This window comes from Gobio gobio (genome assembly GCF_949357685.1).
Source record: "Gobio gobio genome assembly, chromosome: 14".
In the NCBI taxonomy this organism is placed as follows: domain Eukaryota; kingdom Metazoa; phylum Chordata; class Actinopteri; order Cypriniformes; family Gobionidae; genus Gobio; species Gobio gobio.
This window is the reverse complement of record NC_137107.1, coordinates 37604871-37632358: the sequence shown is the minus strand read 5'-3', so window position 1 is coordinate 37632358 and position 27488 is coordinate 37604871. Positions and strand designations below refer to the sequence as shown.

General features: G+C 36.9%; 2 protein-coding genes across 2 annotated transcripts in view; both read left to right on the top strand.

Annotated features, from left to right (window-relative positions):
• prlra (prolactin receptor a) overlaps positions 1-7486 on the top strand; it is a 42772-nt gene extending 35286 nt beyond the window's left edge. Inside the window, exon 9 of the mRNA XM_079835714.1 lies at positions 4400-7486. Coding sequence (XP_079691840.1) covers positions 4400-5374 — 975 coding nt within the window. The 3' untranslated portion in view covers positions 5375-7486. The remainder of the gene's footprint in view (positions 1-4399) is intronic.
• A 2055-nt stretch (positions 7487-9541) lies between these two features.
• Positions 9542-27488, top strand: part of agxt2 (alanine--glyoxylate aminotransferase 2) — a 26922-nt gene continuing 8975 nt past the window's right edge. Inside the window, exons 1-12 of the mRNA XM_079835713.1 lie at positions 9542-9811; positions 12998-13086; positions 13187-13377; positions 13583-13706; positions 15137-15231; positions 16293-16386; positions 17331-17424; positions 17984-18084; positions 18674-18766; positions 22485-22617; positions 24145-24233; positions 27144-27293. Coding sequence (XP_079691839.1) covers positions 9709-9811; positions 12998-13086; positions 13187-13377; positions 13583-13706; positions 15137-15231; positions 16293-16386; positions 17331-17424; positions 17984-18084; positions 18674-18766; positions 22485-22617; positions 24145-24233; positions 27144-27293 — 1356 coding nt within the window. The 5' untranslated portion in view covers positions 9542-9708. The remainder of the gene's footprint in view (positions 9812-12997; positions 13087-13186; positions 13378-13582; positions 13707-15136; positions 15232-16292; positions 16387-17330; positions 17425-17983; positions 18085-18673; positions 18767-22484; positions 22618-24144; positions 24234-27143; positions 27294-27488) is intronic.

Below are 27488 nucleotides of genomic sequence, written 5' to 3'. Positions count from 1 at the left end.
AAAGTTAATTCAAGTCAAGTCACATTTATTTATAAAGCTCTTTATACAATGCGAATTGTGTCTTCGCAGCTTCGCAGTGATAAACAGGAAAATAACATGTTAAAATGCCCCTACTACGCTATTTTAAATGTTTCTGATTTTGTTCTGTAGGTCTCCTACAACAGGTTTACATGCATTAAAGCTACACTGTGTAACTTTTTTAGTTTATTCTTAGCTAAAAACACTTAGTTCTTTCAAAAATATATGTGCTCATTAATGTATATTTACTTCTTTCAAGTAATAAAGTATTCTCATAAGTTTATAATATGCCATTGAAAATACATACGGGAAAGGCGTTCGAATGCCGGTCGCCATGTTGCCCGTCCATCTTGAAAGCACATTAGCCAAAGAGGGACATACCCGTAAATTCAAGCTTCGCCTTTCGCGTTTTAACACTGGATGGCACCGTGTCGAATGTGGACGAGGTCGAACTGGAAGCCATGTTTAATCTTGGACTAAATCGGCCACCGTAGGAGTTCAAACGAAATCGGAATTGAGAGGAACAGAAACTAATATTCACTGGATGGTCATATACCTTTTCACCGCTAGATGGGAGAAAATATCACACAGTGTAGCTTTAAAGTAAAAAAAAAAAACAGTTTAATTTTCTCATAACATGCATTGCACATCCCCACAATGTTCAATGATTCTCAAACGACTCATCCGATGATTCAGTCTCTCTACATCTCTCTTTTCCGAGAGCCTATTCGACTCTGATTGGCCAGACGGCCCAGTTTGGCCTACCGCATAAAGTGAAACGCTCATTACCATAACTGAACTTCAGCTTAGGGTTGTGCGTTTCCCGTGCAATGACGCAACTCACTGCTTAACTACCATAGTACGATGCATCGTTGAAGAAATCAACTACCTACTGACGACTGTTTCCCGAAACCGTATTGTCGCAAATTTGTCGTTCAACCACATTGGTTAATGATGTCACGCAGGTAATAACTTATTTTAATGAATCCGTTTAAGGTTGAATTAATGCTAGAATTTTTGCTATAAATTATGAACATGGCATCTGAGGACTAATTCTAATTGTTCTCACTTATTTTGCTTTATTTCCAGATTCAATCATTGGCTCGTCCTAATGTACTAGAGCATGTACGCACATGCGCACTCTTCAAAAACAGTGCTTTAAATCTCTTGACAAACTAAAAGACGTAAATTACATTTGTATGTATTCTAAATAAAAGATATAGGTTTTACTGAATGTCAGCTTGCGTATTTTGCTCAAGATAAGGATTTATTAAGTCCACATGTTATGCAAACAAGAAACTATACTTCTAACCACAGGTCGAGAGATGTCGTTCCAACCACGCAACTTTGCGATGTTGTTTGCGAACGTTCGTTGAAACTCTGGTTTCGGGAAACACCGACTCGTTGAACTATGCTGATAACGACGGAACTTGCAACCATAGTTGGCTAACGACGTTTCGGGAAACACACCCCTGGAGGCAGGGGCGCAGCTAAGGGGGGGAAAGTTAGGACGATTCTAAGGGCCCAAACACTTTTGGGGCCCCCAGAGATCGGTTTTATTAGTAGTAACAGTACTAGTAGTAATGTATTATAAATGTATAATCTACCAAAGAGTTACAAATATAAAAAAAAGATGGCGCATTTCCGGCAAAATCCAGCAAAACGCTTCACTCATGAACTGCTCACGCTCACCGGTAAAAACTACGTTCATTCATATCCCACTCCGACATGAAATTTCTCTGTGCTATTGTTGCAGCCATTAAGGTATTTATTTTTATATTTATGTTTAAATATTATAATGTTGTTTTTTATGTCTATGTTGTCAATCTGTTAATCTATATCGATTATGAAAAGTGAACAGCATGAGATAGGACACATCATAAGATGAATGGAGTTGATGAGACATGATTGTGACCACTTCATTAAGTTTTGTTTTGTATAAATTGTATCTTAATTTTAAGCGAGCGGAGCTTAATTGGTCAGTATTATTAAATTTCAGACAAAGATTTTGGATAGCTAGGTTGGTGTGGTAGAGGGCCCAACATAAAATTCTTTCATAGGGCTCAAAATTGCTAGCGGCGCCCCTGCCTGGAGGCTTCCTAAAGCTCAGCGATTGTACCCACTGTAAAGACAGTAACGATGTCATTGATTTTACTATATCAATCCGAGCGCGAGTCCGATGATGAAACACTGGAAGAACTTTACACGTTTCTCAGTGTTACGCTAATCATTTTGAGGTACCTTATGAGATGTTGCAACTGTAATTCCTCACCATCAGCATCAACAAACCCATGTGTATATTTCTAATTTATTGCGGTGCACATGTACATTAGCCGAGCACTAACGTGAATGACTGATGTAACATTAAGTTTGTAAAGCAAATCTTGCTTCATCCTTTATCTTTACTCAAAGTAGTAAGAACGACAGACAATCTGCATTAACAGACACAGTTTTAGGTAATAGTGGCACACAGCTGATTAGCATGAACTATTTCAGTAGGACAGTAATAACGTGAGTTAGCCGATTAGCTGGAGACCTACACAATATAAAACACAAAACGACGTATTTTGAACACCCGGTAGAAACTATATACATTAATAATTATTTACTACTTATTACTTACAGGTTGTGATTCTGCTGAGTAAGCTGGTCCAAATAAACTGGGTAATGACCCATCTTTCAAGAGCAAGCATTTTGCAAATCCCGCGTTGAAGTGCGGGTCAAGTTGTTTGCGAGCGGACAACGGAGAACATAGGCGGACATTATGCAAATGTGTTTGCTAGTGACGTGTAGCCGTCACTGATTTGGATTCAAAGTACAAACGACTCATATAGGCCGTTCAGAGTTGATTTTTCTTTTGGGAAACAATAACTTTATTTATCGTGCACTTTTGACTTTACAACTTTGCAGATGTTTATTTTTACAGATAGCTATATTACATGAAAAAAACATAATTGGGGCTTTTTAATGTTGCAGAATTCATCAATGAAACTAATTTGATTTCAGCTGTATAACAGCTCTACTGATGTCAATAGTGGCTTTTGATTTCAGCGTTGATTCATTAAGCTCAATAACAGTCAATGTTGCAAAGTTCATCAATTATGAAAGGAGTCCAATTTAGTTATAAGCAGCTTTACACTCTAAAAAATGCTGGGTTAAAAACAAACCAAGTTGGGTTGAAAATGGACTAACCCAGCAATTGGGTTGTTTTAACCCAACTTGGTTTGTTTTTAACCCAGCATTTTTTAGAGTGTACAGACGGCAATTCATAGTTTTCACGTGTCGTCACATGCTTATAGGAACGCCCACCTGGAGGGCAAAACAAGGCTCTCCTCCATTGCCCGCTAGTCATTTTTACCAGGTTTGTAGTCAGTATTAATGCGGTAAGACAGTGATATTAAAATACCAAATTCAATATACACCTTATTGATGTTGCATACTTTGTACAGGAAAGCAGATGAACACAGAATATTAGTGCAACACAAGGTTTCTCGTTAGGTGTTTTCCCCATCTAAACCCATTATAAAGAAAACGCGTTGCGTTCATATTCTTGCCTCATCTACTTGCCTGTATATAGTATGCATCATCAAAAAGGTGTAAACTGAATTTGATCTTTTAATATCACTGTTTTAATACATTACGGCACTTTAAGGGAGGGTTGCACTAAGGATTCTTTAGCCTGTCGTCAGTTCACCCTCCGTCTACTGCTTGATCAGCTCTATAATGTTTTACTGCGTAATTAATCTGTGTTTAAAATGAAGTGATGCAACAACTCGATTTAAAATAAAACCCATATCAACAAATCCTTTAAACTTTGCTTAATTTAATCCTTATTGGTGCAACTCACCCTATAGTGTTTTTCACGTTAAGCGTTTTAAAAACGTCCCGTTGTTTTCAGTGATTGAAATACTGCAGCAGGTGCTGTATATGGATCATAAGTGCCCAAAACGTGCATCTTGTTCACATATTTTTGTTTTAAGATGGAAATTTGACAGGCTTGTGCTGCAGTTCTATGGAGTTCTATGGCGGTTTTGCCCTCCAATGCTCCGCAACAGTCACGTGACTGAAAACTATGAATAGTGTCATTATTCGGTTCAATGTTGATTGAGTTCAGTTCAAATTTTGAGTGTCAGTGCAGTTGAATCGATAATATCACTGAATATTAATTGTCTTTTAAACCCAGACTGAGCAAGCCAAATTTAAGAAAAAAAAATTTTTTTTCCAAAGATCCATAATGCATAATCTTTATACCCCTTAAAATGTCTCACAAGTTCATTAATTGGTAGGCATGCGCTGAGGATATAAAAGTTTTGATAAATCTTTGACATTATTTGAATTGCATTTTTAGGCAGTTATTTTAATTGCCTTGCTTTCTTTGCAGAGCGGGAAATCGGAGGAAATTTTCAACTCCCTGGTGATCCAAGTTTTCCCTCCAACCACCGATTATGATGACTTACTGGTGGAGTACCTTGAGGTATACGACAACGAGGAGCAAGAGCTGGTACTGGATGGTAAAGATCTATCAGAGGACTGCATGAAGTCCAAAAGCCCATCGGACTGCGACTCCGGCCGGGGCAGCTGCGACAGTCGCACCCTGCTTTTGGAGAAGTGCATGGATAGACGGGAAGGAAGCGGAAGCGATCAACATCAGTACAGCCAGCATGGAGAAACGAGCTGGGCTTCAACTGAAAGCAGTGAAAGCCAAGGCCCTGAACCCAGTTCTCCGGAGTCCACTGATGGTCGCGTCAAGACCTGGCCAATTGTGTTTTCATCTCCCCAACCTCACCACCACTACCAAGTAGGAGCTGCGAAACCGGCCTACCACAGCGTCCCAGAGATCCTCAGCCATTTGTCACCACATGCAATGGCAAGCAACTACTACCAGCTTCACCATCAGGAGGAGGGCCACTTCAGCAAGCCGGTCTGCCCACATTCCCAAAGCTACAACCAGTTCAATCTGGACGGCTCCGACACTCCTGCTCACGGCGTGCCTCCGTCACGTTCCTTGGAATATGTAGAGGTGGAGATGGTCAACCCGGAAAATATGCTACTGCTTAGGCCGCTTTCAGACCCTAACCGTGAGCCTGAAGGGTCAGATTGCGCCGGGGAGGACTACAGCAAGGTCAAAGACGTGACATCAAACAATATTCTCTTTCTGCAAAGGGACACATCCCATCAGTGTGTGGACAATTACAGCCAGGACTTGGACAGCCAGGCTGATCAATACACAAGCCAGCAATCACCTCACCCCCGCAAACCTGCCGTCCACCAATCGTACAGTCCCATGCCACAGGAAAGCATGAGGGTGATGGGAAACGGTTATGTGGATTCAACAGTCTTGATGCCATCCTACTAGCACATAGTGGTCCAGTGCATGAAGGCAGGGATGTGATCTGCCTCCAATGCAGCAAAAACTATCCTAAACACTAGACTGTCAACAGCTCATGCCAAGCCCTAAAAGAAGCGCTTTTCTCCTTCTCATATCTTGCTACATTGATTTATTAAAGAGGATTTATATTTATACAAATGATACTTTTACTTAGATGCAAGCATGAGGAGCCGAGTTCTGAAAAGGGTCTGTGGACTTTATGTGTAAAGCGTTGTAAAGAGACTGAAGTCAAAGAGGTTTCTTTGACAGATTGTGTACTTTAATGAGGAAACGCTTATAAAACACCAAAAAAAATATTTTTACACTTAAACAAACTGTTTTAAAGTATTTAAAAGTTACCAGGAAATCAAATTTGATCCTATTTACTTTATATATGATTAGTTTTGCAAAATTCTCCATCTGTGGTACAACTTTTCCTTTTGGTTATATGTTAGCCAATAGCGAAATAGCTATTTAGGCAAAAGCTGTGTCCCAAATGACGCACTATGCACTCAACCGTGAAGTGTAGTGTATGAATTTTAGGTTATTTTGTCATTCAGCATCAGTGTTTGTTAGCCCCTCCCCCTCTGTTACAAAATTAAAGTGTCCAACATTCCACACTTAATTAAGTGCATCATCTGGGTATTTAAAGTGTTCACATTTAGATGAATTTGAAATATAATGGTATTTACGTGCATATTATGGTGTTCATTCTGGAAGCATAGTGTAATCTCAGCCGTACAATTCAAAATGTCTTATGGTGCACTAATGCAAAAGTAAATACATGAAAAGGGATTTGAACTGATTGTAAACTGTTATAATTTTAGAGAATTTGCCTTTGATACACAACTCTCAGGTGGAGGTAAACTCACTTGAACACTTCTGCCGAATGTATGTATTATAAATGTTATTGGCACTGATTTTGAACACAACTGGTGTAAAATGAAAAAAAAAAAAAAAAAAACAAGTAAACTGCCAGCGTTTTTCCAAATGCTTAAAGTGAGTTATTCGCTGTTTCTTTGAATGTTAACCCTGTGAGAATCTATTTTTCCAAATTCTAGGTAGCCATTAATTCAGCATTGCATAGCCTATTTTTTATGTTTGATATAAAAAAGAAAATTTTAAAATATTTTATAAAATTAATTCATTCCAAAATAACCAGATAGTTATTATCTTGTGCATGCACAGATCACTTACCATAAAACCAGTTACATGGAGACGAGTTAACGAAAATAGCCCTATGCCAGTGCAAGAGTCAAACTCCACGTTGCCTTATTTTATGCAGAAATCTCTTGAGAGAAGACTGGTGTGTATTTTGTTGGAAAGAGTTATTTACTAAACGTGTTTATGTCTAAAGTGTACATGTAAATATACAATAAATACAATTGTTATATATATTATGTAGAAATGCATTTATATGTAACCTACAGATAATACTAATAATTTGTTTTGTTGGGTTTGCCTAAGCCATACAGCACATAAATCACCTATAATCTAACTTTGTTGATTTGTGAGTAGCATAACATATTTTTATGTCTTTGTTGTTCAACGGTCCGAGTTTCATAATAAATCTGCATGGACAAAGTAATGCTTCAGTTCTTTTAATAGATTAAATTGATTTCGATCTCAGGCAATGGCAAATCTGCAAAACGTGTGTTTAAAACAGCATGTCATTTAATGTGAATACTCAGGACAAGTAAGCTTATCAAAGAAAAGGCATGTGGATAAATCTCCAGGATGATTATATATTCATTTTAAGCTTTGTTACTGAAATCAGTTTTTGATTTCAATATACCAAACCCAAACCACTTCAATTTAATCAACGTTTTGCTGAATTAAAATGGTTTAAATTCAAAAACATTAGTTTGTTATGCACTAAGGATATGTCTTGTTGAAATGATGTTGCTATTTTCTTTACTGTCTTTTTTAGTGAATTCAAACAACTGGAGGTGCTGAAATTAAACTGATGATAACCTATGTAAGCTGACTATCATAGGCTACATCTTCTGTAATACATCCTTATTGTGTTCTGCTTTTCCATGAGAAACATTATTTGTGAAATCGCATAGCAAAACCATTAAAACACCTGCTCAGACTGTTTCAGGTGTGTTGGAGTGGTTATTCTGAGAATGGCTTTTTATTTTGCCCTGAAACACATTTAACCAAATCAGCCAACTAGGCCTGTCGCGATTAGTCGATACAATCGACTGCAGTGTCGACGTCAAAATTTTAGTCGACTGGGTAAGTTGGGTACGATCTGAAGTTGTAGTACCGGTACTTTAAAAATGACAGCACTCTTAATTTGCGTCCATGTGTGACAGCAGGAGTGAGGACGTGTGTGGACTAAACAATGGAAGCAGAACAGTCAAATATATACGCGCAGCTCAGGAAAAAGAACACAGCGGAAAAGTGTGGCGCGGCCGGACTCAGACCTAAAGCGCGCGCAGACGCCTTTCACTCAGACAGATCGTGACGCCAGTTTCGCGGATTATTGGGTTTGAATGGTAAAAAATCTTTAAAAATGCACGTCCTGGCGAGTATTCGGGTAAACGCAGTCTACGGATATGTCTTAAGTGAACGTATACAGAATTGAATGAGAAATCGGGTGTTACAAAGAATTTGGTCCGTGCAGCTCTTAAAGGGCCGGACCTAATATTCTGTGTGAAGCAGAGCAGGAACATGCCGGCCAAGTGAGTTTTTAGGTTTTTTTTTAACCCTAAAACAATGATAAAACAATGAATAGTAAGTTCTGTCATATTATTCAATTACTTTTACAGTTTTTTGCCATGGTATTGATTCAGTATCATTATTGAGGTACTTCAGTGTGGTATCGTATCAAAGTCATAATTTTGTTGTCGTGACAACACTATTCTATATAAAAAGTATTTGCTGATATTCTCTTTTTTTGTTTTTTTAAATTTTGTACATTTTTACTCTTTTAGTTTTACATTTTGTCAAGGGCTTGTTTACATTTATACTTTTTTTTATAGTAAGCTACACTACTGAAGGCCAACGTTGCAAGTTAAATAAAATGTTTTAAAGTAAAATTGTCAAAAATTATTGTGATAAATTAGTCGATAGATGAATTGATTAATCGATAAATTAGTCGATAGATTAATCAATATAAAAATAGTCGTTAGTGGCAGCCCTACAGCCAACGCATACACATTGCACTGTAAAAAATTATATGATCAATAAGTAATGACAACATATGTTTTTACATTGCTTTTTAACTCATCAAAAGTTAAAGCTGCAGTCCGTTACTTTTTGCGCTCTAGCAGTTAATAAACAGAACTGCGTCTTGCATAAGAACATTGCAGCCGGAGCTATACTTCTCTCTGTTTATGTCTATGGCGAGTCACGCAGGGACTGTGCTCCTCCGCAGCGGTTCCTACCAGACCGGGCTGAAATAGTCCCAATATAAACACGTATTATTAGGCTAGTGTACCATAATGATTCAGAGTAAGACAAAAACACGGTTTGGAAAATCTATTCATGTTGTACAGTCTCATTATATAATTTTTGTAAATCTTGAACACAAAAAAAGTTACGGACAGCAGCTAAGAAGCAATTTTCAACTTTTAAAAAATAATTAATACAAGATTCAATTAATTTTAAAGTCAGTTAAATGTGTTTAAGTTGAAATGACTTAAACATCCAAGTTGATGATACTTAAAAATACTTCAAAATATTGCTTAGAAAATAATACACTGGGCTTAAAATAATCACAGTGCGTTTCTTCTACAGCTTATATAACCTCCTATTATTATTATTGATACATTTTATCATAGTTAATAAAATCTAATTCATGTTTTTATAATGGATTTTCATATTTTAAGAAAAAAAATCTGGGTCTGAAACAACGGTAAACAATAAAAAGTATAGGCCTATAAAATAATTTTAAAACTAGAAAAAAACAACATAACAATGGCATAATGTTTCCAAAAGAGAAAAAAAGAGAAAAAATAACAACATTGTTACAAAATAACAATATCTAGGGTATATTATTTTATATTCTGGACATTTACATTCATTAATTTAGCATTTCGTGGATACAACCTGATACATCTGAACAAACTAGATTTGATATAGGCCTACGTTTAGCCATATGTTAATTAAATGTTACATAATGTAAAATCCAGACGAACAGCCCTTCTCTGTGAAGGGACGGACGACGCAAGGCCTCGAGACAGACTTTATCCCCACATTTCATTGGTTGAGCTCGACCCTCCCCGAGCACTCTTTGGGGGAGAATTCACAGCTCTTAGCAGTTAATTTTTAGATTCTCTGCAGAAGAATTGTTCCGAAAAACATCAGTAATAATGCTTAAACTTTGTTCCCGGCTGCACAGCCCGTCTCTGCTGGGGAAAACGGATTCGTGGAAATCAAACGCGGGCGTTTGTGTGAAATTCCACAAAGAAGGCGGTAAGAATGCAGGGGTTTTGTCCCCACATTTAAAGTGACAGGAACATTTGTGTGAAGGTTTGCATAATTGTGTTTACACTTGGCATTAACATGCGACCTGTATCCGGATGTTATCCACAAACACATTGAAAAGACAAGTGTAAACGCGTTTCTGATCGGAATGTTATCGTCCTGGTCTAGAGGTAGTCAAGGGCGCATTGTGATCTAATGTAAACGCAATCCAGCCATCGTATCTACATTCATTGGTGGTGGTTGAGGAGATTCCCCCCTTCTATATGTAAAGCGCTTTGAGAGCCTAGAAAAGCGCTATATATGTAACAAATTATTATTATTATTCAGAGGGCGACCTCATATAAATCCCTGCCCAGTCTCTCCGTGTGGTAAACGCAGTTTTGATAAGAGATTAAAACTTATCTGAACTTTACAATAAACCTCAATCTTTAAAACAGTTTATTTAGACTTGCATTGGCCTACCATGTGTGTAATTTTTCATTTTAATTCTTGCGCAACATCTGAAGCGATCACCTGTACCTGTATTGAGAATGAGGAGATGTCGTCACGACACAGCGCCCCGCCCCCCTTCCGCCATTTTGGGGGTCTGCCCGCCAGGTAATGAATTCGGACAGAGACTGGAGAAGAGATATTCTGATGATTACTATGTACATAGTTTTCCAAACTCAACTGAACATTAAGTTTTAATCCACCCAAGCCGATCTGAGAAAGCAGCGGCTGGTAAACGTACGCCATTATTTCACCACAGGGTGTCAGTCATGGTCTTAACTAGTGAGCGCGATGCTGAAGTGTGAGACACTTGATCAATACGAACCTTTATTTATTTGTATTAAACATGTTGATCACTATTCTGTCATTTTTCATTGTCGGTCATTTTACTGTATGCTATAAACATGTTTATGCCCAAAACGCTTAATTAATATTCAAGGTAGGCCTAGTTGACTGTCATTTTCCTCTACTGTGCATCACTGTTTAAGATTAATTCAATATTTACAATAGCACCAGCGCACACAAACGATCATTTAAATTTTTAGTCAAATTAATTTAAAAATATAAACTCAACAGGTACAAAATATGATCAGTAAGAGAAAAACACTGCTAAGGATGACGAGCACTGGACTGCTGCAGGATAGTGGGGAGATATATTTATTATTCAGAATGCACAGGAAATATATTTATAGAAACATTTCAGTGCAAGGTGGTAAAGAGTTCTGCCGTGGCAGCTCGTATGGGTCAACGTTTTTGATATCAGCTTCTCTAAATACCTCAGCTTGGCGCTGGTAGTAAGTTTCTCCCTGTACGAGACCTCTTCTTCTCCATTTCAAGTTTTCTCGTAATTTCTCCGCTTAAACGCCGCGATGATAATTCCTCGAGCCGTCTTTCCTGCTCTGATCTCTGTTTCGCTCTTACAATGTTACCCCTGGCAACCGATAGCGTCGGATCCCGGAATGGTGTACGGGCCAGACTCCGCCCACGACCATGACGTATCTCCTCATTCTCAATAGCACTCCTCTCCGAAACTGATCGCCCCCAGGTGGCTGGGGTTAGGATAGGTCCTAACCCCCGCCCCTCAGTGTTTTATAATGGACGCGAAACAAACTAAACAATCAAATTACACTTCAAATAATTTTTTCCAAAAGTTGGTTTTTGTCATTGTAGGCAGTTTTTTATCACGATGATTACATTTCAAGTGTTTGTTTTTTAAATACGCTTAGTTTTAGTTCGTTATTTGATGTTATAAAAACATGACGTCATGATTGACAGCTGAGATTGAAGGCTTCTCTGAGTGAAATTGTCACTGAGGCACTAACAGACTTCTTTCGGGATTTTTGGGAGGAGATTGTAGCTTTAACTTTAATTTCTAAATTTCCATAACTGTTTATTTCACACCAACATAATGAATTGTTCTGCATCTGTGAGAGTGTGGGCGGGCTTTTGATGTCGCACCTCGACTTCCTGCTCTCTAAAGCGCAGATTCCGGTCCCGAGATCGGTCCCCAAATCTGCACAAGATGTCAGCGCCATATTCGGACCTGGCTTCAGTTACTTCAGCGGAAGCCAATGAAGTCGCGACGTCCATATTTTTTTACGGTCTATGTACTCACGCTGCTTTGCCAGAGGAATAATCGGAATACACTTTGCATTTTTTTTTTTTTAAATGTAGCCTACCTATGTTTTTATTGTTTCAGCAATATTTTTAATTTCCCATTACTGTCAATATAGTCATTGCACATGCACACTGTATAACCTTAAACCTGGATGATGTGACTTTTTTTAATATGATCAACCCAGTTATTTTTGTATGGAAGTATTCCTTAATTTAGACTTAAATTGATCTAAGACTGGAGATTGCATCGGAACGTAAAGTAGACTAAGAAAGCAATGGGGCATTGTTTAATTTGTATCATCTTTACTTTGTTGTCGTATAGCCATACCCGTTTAGTTTGAATGATCTTTAATGTGACATGCGTTCTTTAATTTCTTTAATACAAAGGTGTTCAGATTCTGCACATGTTGCTATTACACAGAAAATATAAATGCTTGCGCGCTCCTTCAATCATGAAATGCATCAGAATAATGAATCTTTTCATCATACAATATTAATGTTGGGAAACTTAAATAAGTAGATTAGTAGGCTACTTGTAATGTTACTTTTGTTGAATAAATCACAAAAAAATCCATGCTGTGTGCACTCCCATTTAAGCCATTTGAAGTTTCTGCCTTTCAAGCAACTATAGGTCTCTAAAGGATAGTAATAGGAGTTACCAGATCAGTGGGCAAGGCCATAAACAGAAGGGGGTCTGTCTGTCTGTCTGTCTGTCTGTCTGTCTGTCTGTCTGTCTGTCTGTCTGTCTGTCTGTCTGTCTGTCTATCTATCTATCTATCTATCTATCTATCTATCTATCTATCATTTATACATAATAAAACTAGAGAGAGATTCATAGAAACGGAGAGAGACTAAATATACTCAAAAATAAAAAATAAACGTACTGCTTAGTGTAGGTAGATAGATAGACAGACAGATAGATAGATAGATAGATAGATAGATAGATAGATAGATAGATAGATAGATAGATAGATAGATAGATAGATAGATAGATAGATAGATAGATAGATAGATAGATAGAACTGTCCCTATGCATTTCTAAGCACAATTTTTTTTACCTCTGCTCAGGTGTGCTATGCCAAAAATCAGCAGTGAAACACCCACCGCCTGTGCTGCCCCAGATTCCCCCATACAACTATAAACCTGAGCCATATCAGGTAAGAGGTTTATGTCTGGGGACATTCTTAATACACATGAGGAAATCAAATCTTCAAATACACAGAGAATATATTTTTAAGCATGAATATTCTCCTATAGGGCATGTCTAAAGACCGTTTACTAGAGATTAGGAAACACAACTGCAACCCCATGACCATGAAGGTAACATATTACAAGAAGCCAGTCTTCATAAACCAGGGTTACATGCAGTGGTTGTGGGATGTGGATGGAAGACGCTATCTGGACTTGTTTGCGGGGGTGGCCACTGTCAGTGTAGGACACTGTAACCCGTAAGGTTCAATTAACATCTTCATTTGTTTATGTCATGATTGTGCATTACAGTTGAAATTAAATAAATGACCGCAATTAGATTAATGTTTGTGGACTTGTTTCAGCATGTTATTGCCCTGAGCTTTTACATGGGCTCTGTTTTTGTTTACCAAATGTTTTTTTTTTCTTTCTAAAATCGAATCAGAAGTTTGAATATGATTGCAGGAAAGTGACACAGGCAGCCGAGAAACAGCTAAAACGTCTATGGCACACAACACCCATCTACGTGTACCCACAAATGCAGGACTATGCAGAGAAACTTGCCTCCCTTTTGCCAGACCCACTGAAGGTATGTTTTCATTGCATTGCATTGTGGTATATAGTATTATGTGTAGTGTATTCAAACAGGTCGGGGCTGTTTTGTCTTAGGAAAAGTATTAAAAATATATAAAATGTATATATTGAAATATAAATGTTTTACGTTATATATTTTATATGTAAATAAATATACAATTTAAATAATACATTTAATTACTTTAATGAAATGAATTAAATTACTAATGTATAAAAAATAAAACAATAAGCAAAATTAAATTATTAATCAATAAATAAAAATAAAACAAAAGATCTCATCATAATTCTAACAACGAAATTATAAATATACAGAATTTGATGTTATTACATTTCATTGTGCTTTCTAATGTTGGAAATCATGAGATTAATTTATAAACACATTTTTTGAAGATTTAAAAAAAATAAATAATAATAATTGGGAACATTGAAATCCTTTTATATACATTTTTATTTTTCACAGTATCCACCTTATTTTGCAACATGAAAGTAAGCTATTTTCTGAGACTTCTGATTCATTAGCCGCTATGATTCATTAAACGGTAAAACTGTTTGTGCTACAAACCAGTGTTTTTACAATCATAATAATACATTTATATAATATGGTAAAAAGGCTGTTTTAAACGGCCAAGTTACAAATGGCTGCGTCTGTTCTTACGTTAAAAATAAGGTGGATAAAGTGGGTCTTTATACTATAGGAAATGGGCTTTTAAAAAAAGAAAAAAAATTATATTATTCAGCTAGGATGCGTTAAATTGATCCAAAGGGATATTAAATACATTCATAATGTTACAAAAGATTTATATTTCAAATAAATGTTGTTCATCGTTTTATTAATCAAAGAATCCTGAAAAAATGTATCGCGGTTTCCACAAAAATATTAAGTAGCACAACATTGATAATAATAAGAAATCAGCATATTAGAATTATTAGAATGATTTATGAAGGATCATTGACACTGTAGACTCAGCTTTGTGGAATAAATTACATTTTAAAACATTTATTTTAAATTGTAATAATTTTCAATGAAATTTCGCAATATTAGTTTTACTGTATTTTAGATTAAATAAATGCAGCCTTGGTGAGCAGAAGAGACTTCTTTCAAAACTACTCAAGGCAACACTTTATTTTACAGTGTCCTTGTTACATGTACTTACCATAGTAATAACAGTAAATCATGCATAATTACATGCAACTAACCCTCAACCAAAGCCTAATCCTACCATAACCCAATAATAAGTACATGTAGTTAATTAATATTACTTAGTACTTAAATATATAATTACACTGTAACAATGACACCTTAAAATAAAGTGTAACCCTATTCAATAGTGACACCAAACTTTTGAATGGTAAATGTACGCATACAGAAAATTAGTATACTGTACATATATCCTTCTGTAATATTGTGATGGTCTTCTTTTCTAGGTTGTGTATTTTACCAACAGTGGCTCGGAGGCTAATGACCTTGCAGTGCTAATGGCCCGGCTTCACACAGGAAATTTTGATGTCATCACTCTCAGGTGATTGACCTTATTTGCCAACAGGGTTTGACATTAACACCCGCCAACCCGCCATTTGCGGGTGGATTTCAGCTGTGGCGTGTAAAAGTCACTCCCACTAGCCACTTTGGCAGGTTGAAGTTTATTGTAGTCTTCTCAAAGGCATCTGCTATAATCGCGTTGCGCATTTTAACCAATCACACATGATTCTGTTGAGCTCATGAACGCAATGTCTTATAATCAGAGGCGTTCAGATTAGGCACCGCTGGAGTTTTGTCCAGGGCGCGCTCTCACTCACTGAAATCTGCACTCTCATCTGAACAATAAAGCAGGGATGTACGTGCGATTTACGTAGCTGATTCATTAATCATAGAGAAAAAATTGTTTCAAACAAAGATCACAGCAGAACCATAGCACATCTGATGTGACTGGCATAAAGTTGGCTTGACGATGGATGTTTGATATTCGCAAATTTAGGGGCCGTCTCTAAAGTTACATATGACATTGGTATACATGTTTCTAACTTTAATAGCATTTGAAGAGAATGACAGTCATAAAACCAACTGTAAAGTGTGCATCTAGGTATCAGGTATGATGTACACCTTAGATGTTTGATATAAAATAAACTGTCAAATCACATGCAAAAATGTATTTCACTAGGTACTGTATGGGCTCATACACAAAATATGCTAGATTTAAATGTCATAGCTGAGAATAAACTATATTTACACTTTTTTTTCAGACAAGCAACTATTAGTGTTTTTCTGTCTAGATTAAGGGAGATACACACAACCCTATCAGAGCTAAATATGCCTATTTGATGACCTGTCATATTATAGATTTCATGTAGACTTGATTTGGGTGTGTACAGTGGTCAACAACAAATTTCCCAACGAGAACATTTTGGCCAGTGAAAATTTTACTTTGGAAAACTACTAGCTACAGTGGCTGGTGAGCAAAAAAAGTTAATGTCAAGCCAGTAATTATTTCCAATATATCTGAACAATTGGGGTGACAGCTCAAGCAGCCCTGTACAGCCAAAGATACAGCAATCATTGCATCATTTGTGTTTGTGTGCACAGGGGTTCTTATCATGGTGGCAGTCCACAAGCGATGGGTCTGACGTCCAACGCAGATTACAAATATCCCATCCCCTCTTCTCTGAGCTGCCACAATGTACATCTCACACCCACACAGCTCTCCTTCTGTCAGAAACCTGATTTATAATGTGATGTTCCTCAGTGTCAAGTCCACAAACCACATTATAAGAGGAAACATCATAAGAAGTTATGTTGGTGCTGGAGTTTAATGCAAAAGTAACAGAATTACTGTCAGACCTCATGAGGTTTGAATAACAACTAAGATGATGTACGCAAGATGATATCTGTGGATGCTTGTTTCCGTCATGGACTAAAAAATACAAAAGGTTACTGCCACTTTTTATCTCACAATTCTGACTTTTGCGCGTTTATATCACAGTTCTGAAAAAGAAAAGTCAGAATTGCTAGATGTTCAATTTCAATTGCATGAAAAAAGTCAGAATTGTGATATAAAAAGTTGCAGTTAACTTTTGTATTTTTTATTCTTTGGCAGAAAAACAAACTTCCATAAATATCTGAAATCACACAAAATTTTATTTCAGACTTTTATTTAATGATTTAAGTGCCATTGCAAAAAAAACAAAAACAAAAACAAAGAAAATAATCCCCAACATTTTTTAGTCAGTATTAAAAATAAAAAGATTCAAAATATCTACAAATCTACTTTCTTGAAGCAAACCTGTGCAAGATAAATTAATATAATTTTTTTCTTGAATTAAGTTTATTTTTCTTACTTTTTTTGGTTTAAGCATAACATTTAGTGAGGTTTATGATTTAATTTAAACCGGAAAAATAGAATAAGTCTGATTCTCAAGTAAATGGAAAACAACCCAAAATACTGAGAATATAGTGCATTTTGATTCGAAAATGTTTCCCTGGTTTTACAAAGAAGTGTTAAGTCTAGCGCCAGACTATAATGCACGTTTGAGCCGTTTTAAATGAAAGCAACTTGCAATGACATATTTTAAAAAGATACATTTTTTGAGAGTTTTATTCCTATGTGGGTTGTGTTCATTGTAGACCATGTGTCCGGATGTGTTCAGGGGCCTCTGGGGAGGAAGCCACTGCAGAGACTCTCCAGTTCAAACCATCCGAGAATGCAGCTGCTCCCCAGGTATAAACACACACACAAACATAGGCATAATGGGATATATCATTGATATCATTCTACTGTTCTGTTTTTATATAAAGCTAATACAATATTATAAATTCTATAGCCTAACTATAACCCAAAGTCTTTAATTTTTTTAAGCTATATATATATACACATAATATACACACGCACACCTTAAGAAGAAAAAAACATCTTCAAAATTTTATATAAAATTACTTAGCGATTTTCTGTTAAATAGCTAAGAAAGATGTGTTTAAAGCACAAGGTATGATTGTCTCATCAGGTCAAACATTAAAAGCAATCATTTAGGAAATTTCCCAACCAGCAGCTTTGTGTTTAAAAATAAAACAACAACATATGAGCAGAGCTTGTTAACTCTTGAAGCAATGTGCTTAAAACCACTCATATTTGCAACACCCTGGCAACCACCCACAAGGCCCTAGCACTGTGGCAGCAAGTTTTGCACCACTCTCATTTTCTTAAAATCTAGTTCTTAGTCAATTGTTAGCACAAATTTCAAGCATCATCGATGTTAACCTCTGTTTCTGTCTGTTCTCAGGTCACTGTCAGGCCAATGATATGTACATCAGTCAGCTCAAAGAGATGCTTGCTACAACTGTTCCCAATCGTATTGCTGCCTTCATTGCGGAACCCATCCAGGTTTTATTACACCATACCTTACACCGAATCTTTGTTTGTGTAAATGTCATTATATACACATACATGCTATGAAAAAAAGATCAGGACTGCGTCTGCTGTAGTTCATATACTATACTTCAACAAACACAGTTCTTGTCCAGTTGCAAGTGTTGAGTAATCGGCGTCTTTTCACCATGATAATAGCGGCATTTTAGTTGTCATAGAAACAAACGCTGACAAATAAGACCACATCCATTACCCAGCACTTTGCTAATAGATGTAATAAGTTAGTACACACTACATCCGTGAAAATAACATGCATTTTCAAAGCAGGATGTGAGTATTTTGCGCTATATGGTTTACTGTAGCACAGTCCAGTTAATGGGAAATTGCATTCTATGTTTACAATGATATAAAATGATTCTGATCAGTAATTGCTTTCATTTTCATTGAAGTGTAATTAAAAAAACAGGCCAGCAGCATCCATGGAAGTCTGGCGATACTTTACGTTCAGTCTGCATTTTTATATTTTATTGCATATATTGCATAGTTTGTCAAATATTAACATGTGACAAGTTATATCATGATTATGATTTGTATCTTTCTGCAGGGCGTCGGTGGGGCTGTTCAGTTTCCGAAAAACTACCTGAAAGACACATGCCAGCTTGTTCGGGAGAAAGGAGGAATCTTTATAGCGGATGAGGTCTATAGAATTTGCTAGTAAATCCCATTCTATACTTGTCTGGCTATCACCAGACCAAGCTCAATTTAAGATTAAACATTGGTCAGGGGAGTCTGCTAGGTATTTTCTACTGCACAAGAGGCGTGATAAACGAGTCTAATTCTATACATCAGGGAAGCCAAAAGCACATGGTTGGTGCTTCAGATATTTTAGATGGCTCAGAATTATCACTCACATTTCCCATATTTTTCAGAAACAAACCCTAGGCTGCATTCGAAATCACATACTTCCCTACTATATAGTAGGCCAAAAACAGCATGTGACAATAGAAGTATGTCTGAATTCACAGTAATCATAAAAGATTAGGCAAAAACGAAAATTTGACGTTTTTCTGCTTACCCCCAGGGTAAGCAGAAAAGGTGTATGTCTTTTTACAACCAAGATGTAGGTGTAGGTGTAAGATGTGGGTGTCTTTGTTTCTTCAGGAGAACACAAATTAAGATTTTTAATTCCAACCGTTGCTGTCTGTCAGTCGTATAATGCATGTGAATGGGGTCCAATTCTATTATACACATGCAACTTCAAATTAAACCCTGCGGCTCGTGACTACACATTGATGTCTTAAGACATGAAACGATCAGTTTCTGTGAGAAATGTATACATAGATTCCTCATTCGGCCGATCCGCGCAGGTACTAATGAGGCATCCATGTATGTGTGTGTGTGTGTGTGTGTATATATATATATATATAATATATATATATATATATATATATATATATATATATATATATATATATATATATATATATATATATATATATATGACCGCGCCGGTATTTTGACCTTATTCGCAGGAAGTTATGGAGGTCTGGAGAGCTGATGACATTCGTCTGATAATAGGTGAAATAATAGCATAAATACTGCTCGGTTTCTCGCAGAAACCGATCGTTTCGTGTCTTAAGACATCAATGTGTCGCCACGAGCCGCAGGGTTTAATTTGAAGTTGTCTGTGCATGTTTTTTTTACTCTAATAGAATTGGACCCCATTCACATGCATTATACGACTGACAAACGGCAACGGTTGGAGTTAAAAATCTTCATTTGTGTTCTACTGAAGAAACAAAGACACCTACATCTTGGATGCCTTGGGAGTAAGCAGAAAAACATCAAATTTTCGTTTTTGGGTGAACTATCCCTTTAACTCCGCCCCTCAATTGCAGGTAAATGAACCAATGACCCCAGACTGTTTTTTTTTATTTATTTTTTTTATACAAAATGAAATTCAAAATAACTTTTTAGACAATAATTGGACGTTTCTCACTGAATTAAAATGCAAAATGTGCTGCAATAGTAAATGAAATAGTATGACAGCAACCAATACATTTAAAAACATTTCAGACAGTACATAACCTAATTATGCGCGAGTGTTGTCCAGTTGTCATCGCAGAAATAAATTGGATTATTTTGCAAAGACTAGAAACTGTTGTTGACAGTACGCAGTATGCAGGCTTTGTTACAATACCCCTTTCCCTGTTTTGTGTCTTAGGTTTTATATTTTGATGTGTAGTTCCTGGACAACACCAGGCGAAGAACATTGGAAACACTGGGGCCTTCACATGCTATCGGAATTATCGTAAATCGAGCAACCTAGTTAAAAAAAAAAAAAGTTCCTGAGATGAGCAGGCCACAAACTTTAAACATGGCGTAGGAGAGCACCAATTGCTGCTGTGACTGGGATCTTTACTAATTTTTCCGCAACTGCTACATTGCCTTGTCTTGTTGTTAAAGCAGTGCATATTTACATATATAAATAAGTGTATTGTATGTATTATACTATACACAGCAAAATAATTGTCAGCAAGCTAACTGTATATAGCGTGGTGAATGTTTAAAGGGATAGTTCACCCAAAAATGAACATTAGCCCATGATTTACTCACCCTCAAGTCGTCCGAGGTGTATATGACATTCTTCTTTCAGACGAATACAATCGGAGTTATATTAAAAAAGTCCTGGCTAATCCAAGCTTTATAATGGCAGTGAATGGCCGTGTGGATTTCTTTTATGACGGACAGCTTTTATGGACTTCCAAAACAGACACAGACAGAAACTACCATTCACTGTCATTATAAAGCTTGGAAGAGACAGGACATTTTTTTTATATAACTCAGATTGTGTTATGACCAGGGCTCTGAACCGGTTCAAGGAACGAAAACGAAAACCGGAAATGAACAAAATTTTAAGAGGAACAAAAACTGAAACGAAATCAAAATCAATTTGAATCGTTCTGAACAGAAACGTTAATTTGAAATGACAATTAACCGGTTAATAACGTTATTTTATCGTTCTCTTTAATATTTTAATTTGGCAGTGACCAATCATGAACAGCATGTGACGTTGACGGATCAAGTTATTAACCGGTATTTTTTCATATCAAACCGTTATCGGAACAGTAATGTTTATTGAGGAATGCAAAAACGGAAACGCTATATCGATTCTGCTCGGAGTGAACCGATTGATATTTTTTTCCGTTTTTAAGCCCTGGTTATGACGCTAAATATAATTTTGGCTGTAATACGATTTTCCCAATTAATAGGCAAGAATAAACCTGGTGTTCATGGTTCCTGTTCTTTCCAACAACAAAGCACTTGAATGCGATAAGCTCGTAATCATGACTTCAGAAGTGTAGAGTAGTATAGGAAATTTCCGATAGCACGTGAAGGCAGCATAAATACACACAAGGGCAGGGACAAGGAACAGGTGAAAGTAATTAATAGTTATGGAGATTAATGAGAGTAATGCTGCGGTCCAGGCAACCCGTGTTTTTCCAACCTTCTACACGTGAAAGTGCACTGGAACGGCAGTCAAACCCGTGACTTCCCACCCGTGAACTCGTACTAGATCGATGTACTCCCAGTTACGAGCTCTGACGTCACATAGCCCGCGAAACAACAATGGCAGCCCCTACGGATGCGGTATTTATGAAACAAATATACAAATAACATAAAATAAAAGGTATAACAGCTTCTCTTGCCGTATGCGTCGTTTTCCTCCTCCGTTTTCCTCAAATAAGCAAGGAGTAAGCACATTTGGTGATAGAAATTATTATAAATGAGCATAAGCCCTGTACAGTACACCATTTGCTTACATCTAGCTGACTAGGAAACAAGGCAAACACGCAGTAAAACACAGAAACCATGGGAACAGGAACTACATATCAAAATAAGAGTCCTAAGACACAAAACAGGGGAACACGAAACAGGAATCATAGCACTTTGTTGTATATCGCACAATTGGACAAAAGTTGTCCAGGTATTCACACATAATAAGCACTATGCTAATTTTTGTCACTATGCAATTACCAAACACTCCATTTCAACAGAAGAACTGTATGTCCAATGCAAAAAAACGGAGGTAATTAATTAAGGATTAATTATTTATTTAAAAAAAATTTTTTTCCAAAATGTAATTCGTTTTTTCGTTGTTTTACTTCAGTAATATGTAAATAATTGCTTGATTGCTGCACTTAAAAAAAATTGGATTTACTTTGAAACAATTTTCACTGTAAATTGCTAGTAAATTTCACAGATAATTACAAAGAAATGGCAAGTAACACATTGAATTAAAAATTAAATTTAAGTATTTTCTTGTAAAACATACTCCAATAATCGCTGTACTTTGTAGATCTTTTTACAGTGTGATACAAGTTCTTATTTATTAATACTTTTGGTTCTTTTAGGTCCAGACTGGTTTTGGCCGCACAGGGAGCCACTTTTGGGGTTTTCAAGGACATAATGTAATTCCTGACATGGTTACCATGGCAAAGGGCATTGCAAACGGCTTTCCGATGGGGGCTGTAGTCACCACAGCAGGTTAGGCTAGTGCCTACTACTATTCAATTCTGATGAACTGGTGTGATTTTCTAATTCAAGCTGTCATGCTTTGTAAAACGTACTCCGTTTTAGGAAGCTTGTGTTCGTTGACTAAATTAACTGCATTTGGACGTGGAGGTGTTGTAAATGGGGCGCACACACGGAGTCTTATTCTTCCAAGTTTAATGATGGACTATGCAGGAAGAGAACTCAAACAGGAAGCAGGGCTATGAATCCAGTGGAGAGCTTGAATCCGAGTTCCAGCCTGGAAGTTAATTAAAATATTCTTACACCAAAATGAACCACAAATGATATATTAAATATTGCATGAATAGGCTTAACACTGTGTTCACCTCAAAGCTTTGTGACTTTGAAAAGCTCTGGTTGAGTATTTCATATCGAAAAGCTCTGCGGTCAAATGCAGCTGGAAAGTTTGACAAAGGTTTTACACAGTAGTTCTTAAACTCAGTGTTTGACCTATGTCCTCATACACAAACTTCAATCAAACCCTGTTGATGTTCCATTTGGTACCTTCATGGCATAAAACCACTAAAAATATGTTAATTGAAATAAAGCTGTAATTAAATAAAATATACATATCAGACAAAAACATACTTTAAAAAAATGTTGCCTTGGCATCTAACTGAAAATAAGTTGATGTACTAAAATGAATAAAAATAAAACAGAAATAAATTATTATTAAATTATTTTAAACTTTTTAATAGTGTGCAATTCTTCCAGATGCTGTGGATAGAGCACCATTTGTATTTAACCCATTACATTCCTTTAAGGATTTAGTTGTTAACTGAAATTCTATAATTTTAAACCTGGCAAAGGGTTATCCTTGCAATATCATCATTTTGCCATTGCAAAGCACCTTAGAAGTTGATGTGACTAAAATGACTAAAATTGTAATTTGAGGAATGTTGATCAGCAAACAGCTTCGGTTCCAATTGATTTCCATTGTATGGTCCAAAAATCTTCTTTTGTGTTCCACAGACGAAAGAAAGTCATAGAGGTTTTAGAATGTAAATGATGACAGAATTTTAATTTGTGGGAAGACTGTCCCTTCAAGACTCTTCTTGAAGTTTTGAGTTTGTTTAAATGAGAACGCTGTCACATAGTAACTGTTAATTAGGTCTGAGTCTGAGATAGCGCTCCTAATGTTGTAGCACAGGGCCACATTCACACATGTGGATCAAATAATAAGTTCAAATTCCCCATTAGTCCCACATACTTGAACTTTGAAAGCCGCTGGAGTGCCACTACTCACTTTCCTATTTTTTCACTCACTCTAATTGGTCCTCTGGCTCTCATTGTTCACTCTTCATCATGTGAGAAGCTGAGCGAGAGAGAGAGAGAAATGAAAAGTGTGTTAAGTCACATCCAGCCTGAAAAGTCTGAGCGCATATGCCTAAATTTCTGCCAATAAAATAATAAAACCTCAACTAAAAGCATCTTGTTGTGAGTGTTACGCATCGGTTGTTGTTTTCAGCATTGATGTCATGTGATTTGTGTATTTTGCAGAAATTGCCAGGTCATTTGCGAAGGGAGTTCATTTCAACACATTCGGAGGAAACCCATTAGCTTGTGCAGTCGCCTCATCAGTGCTAGACGTGAGTACAGATCATTTGACTTTTCAGTGGTGTGAAGTTATATACTGGTATCAGCAATAGTAAATACATAAAATGTCATTTTGAGTGTGATAAATGATAAACTAGTAGCCTACAAAAAGGTTTTATGGTATACACAGTACATAGTTGTGAGTGAGATAATACTAAACAGTGCTGGGTAGTAACTGATTATATGTAATCTGGATTACATAGTCAGGTTCCAAAAATGAAGTACTTGCAATTAGTTTATATATTATATTTTAAAATGCTCATAATGAGATTAGTTATCGTTTTTATTGATTACAATTACATATCAATCAGACAAATTTATTGATTAATGCCTTATTCTGCATGACCTTATTCTACATCCTACCAAATACCTAAATTTAAACGCTACAAAAACTACCTTATTAACTATTAATAAGCAGTAAATTTGGATTTTATTCAGGGTAAAAGTCATATTTAATAGTGAATGTTTCCCACACTAAAGTGTTACCATTTTTTATTTCTTTAAAGCAGCACTAGGTAACTTTTCAACCTTCATAATATATTTTCAAGACTCTTGTGATGATACATCGACTTACAATAGGTTGAATGACACGTCTGCCATAGCCTGACGGGGTCTGTATCGTTTTTAATCGTACTTTTAAACTTCGGGTTTCGGGTAGTAACCCGAGAACAAAAAGAACTACAAAATTCGACTGCTTTACGGCATATACGTCACTTCCACCACCACCCCCGCTTCCTTAAATTTTGGACGTGCGAGCCCAACTATCGTTTGTTTGCCGGATGTTATAGCCATGGCCGAAGCAGCACAGAAAAATAAGAAAGCAAAGGTTTTGTCGGAGGAAAGCAAAAAGAGGAAACGAGAAAGTGATCGTATTAAAGGCAGGACGAGGATCAACATTGGGCCAGCGTTTGCTCGTTGGCGTGAGCTGAAGGAGGAGGGGCTACATTCTTGCAAGTAAATACATAAGACGTACAAAATCACATTTTAGGATACCTAACATGTCTGTGATATTTGTTTATTTGTCTTGCCTCAAGCTATAATGCAAATCGATTTTTCAAATTTGCAGATTCATCTATGGATGGTAGCTTGATATTATAATATTGACGATATATGGTTATTACCTACCACTCAAACATTGAATTGAAGTATCATATATATTCTGTAAAACGGTAACCAATAGACTAGGCTACTATAATGACGCTGACTTGTAAACGTGAGCATCGCGATCATTTGGCGTTTGAAAAAAATAAAACCCATGAAATTATATTCATATGACATGCTGAAACATATGCCACTGTACCTGGGATGAAGACATTTCACACGCGACGCAAGCAGAACACCTGCATGTGAACTCCTCCTGCAGTGTTCAGGGCTATCATGGTTGTCATGTCAACAAATGCACGTGCGCATCCCCTGATGTAGGATGACAAGAGTTTACGACAGTAGTAGAGGACAATACTGTTTCACAACTGTAGGGGGACCCGAGAGCAAAACCTACCTAGTGCTGCTTTAAAAAAGCCTACCGCATACTTAAAGTTTATAGATAGAGACACTCTTCCAGTTTTGGAATTGCATACACTGGCCACTATTTAGGTTAACACTGGATTGACAGAAAACATTTCACTTTGAAGGAGACAAAGCTTGCGATGTAAAACGTTACAGTATAAACTCGGTGAAGCTCTACATTTCTATCTACACTATATTGCCAAAAGTTTTGGGACGCCTGCCTATACATGCACATGAACTGTAATGACATTCCATTCTTAATCCCCAGGCTTTATTAAGGAGTTGGCCCACCCTTTGCAGCTATAAGAGCTTCAAATCTTCTGGGAAGGCCATCCCCAAACTGTTCCCACAAAGTTGGGAGCATGAAATTGTCCAAAATGTCTTGGTATGCTGAAGCATTAAGGGGCCAAGCCCAACCTCTGAAAAACAACCCCACACCATAATCCCCCCTCCACAAAATGTATGCCAAACCCAGACTCGTTCATCGGATTGCCAGACAGAGAAGCGTGTTTCGTCACTCCAGAGAACACGTCTCCGCTGCTCTAGAGTCCAGTGGTGGTGTGCTTTACACCACTGCATCCCACGCTTTGCATTGCACTTGGTGATGTAAGGCTTGGATACAGCAGCTCGGCCATGGATGGAAACCCATTCCATGAAGCTCTCTACTCACTGTTCTTGAGCTAATCTGAAGGCCACACGAAGTTTGAAGGTCTGTAGCTATTGACTCTGCAACAAAGTTCTGCGCACTGTGCGCCTCAGCATGCGCTGACCCTGCTCTGTGATTTTACGTGGCCTACCACTTCGTGGCTGAGTTGCTGTTGTTCCCAATTGCTTCCACTTTGTTATAATACCACTAACAGTTGAGCGTGGAATATTTAGTAGTGAGGAAATTTCACGAATGGACTTATTGAATTATTGAATTCACTGAGCTCCTGAGAGCGACCCATTCTTTCACAAATGTTTGTAGAAGCGTCTGCATGCCTAGGTGCTTGATTTTATACACATGTGGCCATGGAAGTGATTGGAACACCTGAATTCAGTGATGTGGGGGGGGTGTCCCAATACTTTTGGCAATATAATGTGATAAATGAGTTAGGTCAAAGCAATCTAAAAGTAATGAAAAAAAGTAGTCAGAATACATTACCTAAAATGTGTAATCGAATAATTACGTGACTACCTACAGTTTGTGTCATGTAATTTGTAATCAGTAACAGACAACAATTTGTAAAGTAATCTAGCACTGATGATAAACTACTGCAATAATATACATAAAATATCTGATATCAGCAATAGTGAATACATCCTGTAAAATGTCATTGTGAGTGAGATAAATAGACATCAAATGATTCATACTAGCTAATAAATACTTGAAATTGAATGCTGTATATTGCTCTCAGACAATAAAAGACGACAAGATGCAGGAGAACAGTGCTGACGTGGGGACATACCTACTGACCGAACTGGCCAAATTCCGGGACACGTACGAGATCATCGGTGACGTGAGGGGAAAAGGTCTTCTAATCGGGGTGGAGATGGTCAAAGACAAGGTGAATGAATGAAAGTTACATGCATTTAATGTCTGCTTCACAGTATAGGATCAATAGTCATGATCTACAATGTTATGTATGATGACCTGCTGTAAATGATTGGGATAGAATACAAATTATGTATTAATATCTAGATACGATGTCATATCTTACCCCATCTTAAAAAGCATTCAATGAAGTGAGTCTAAACATGTA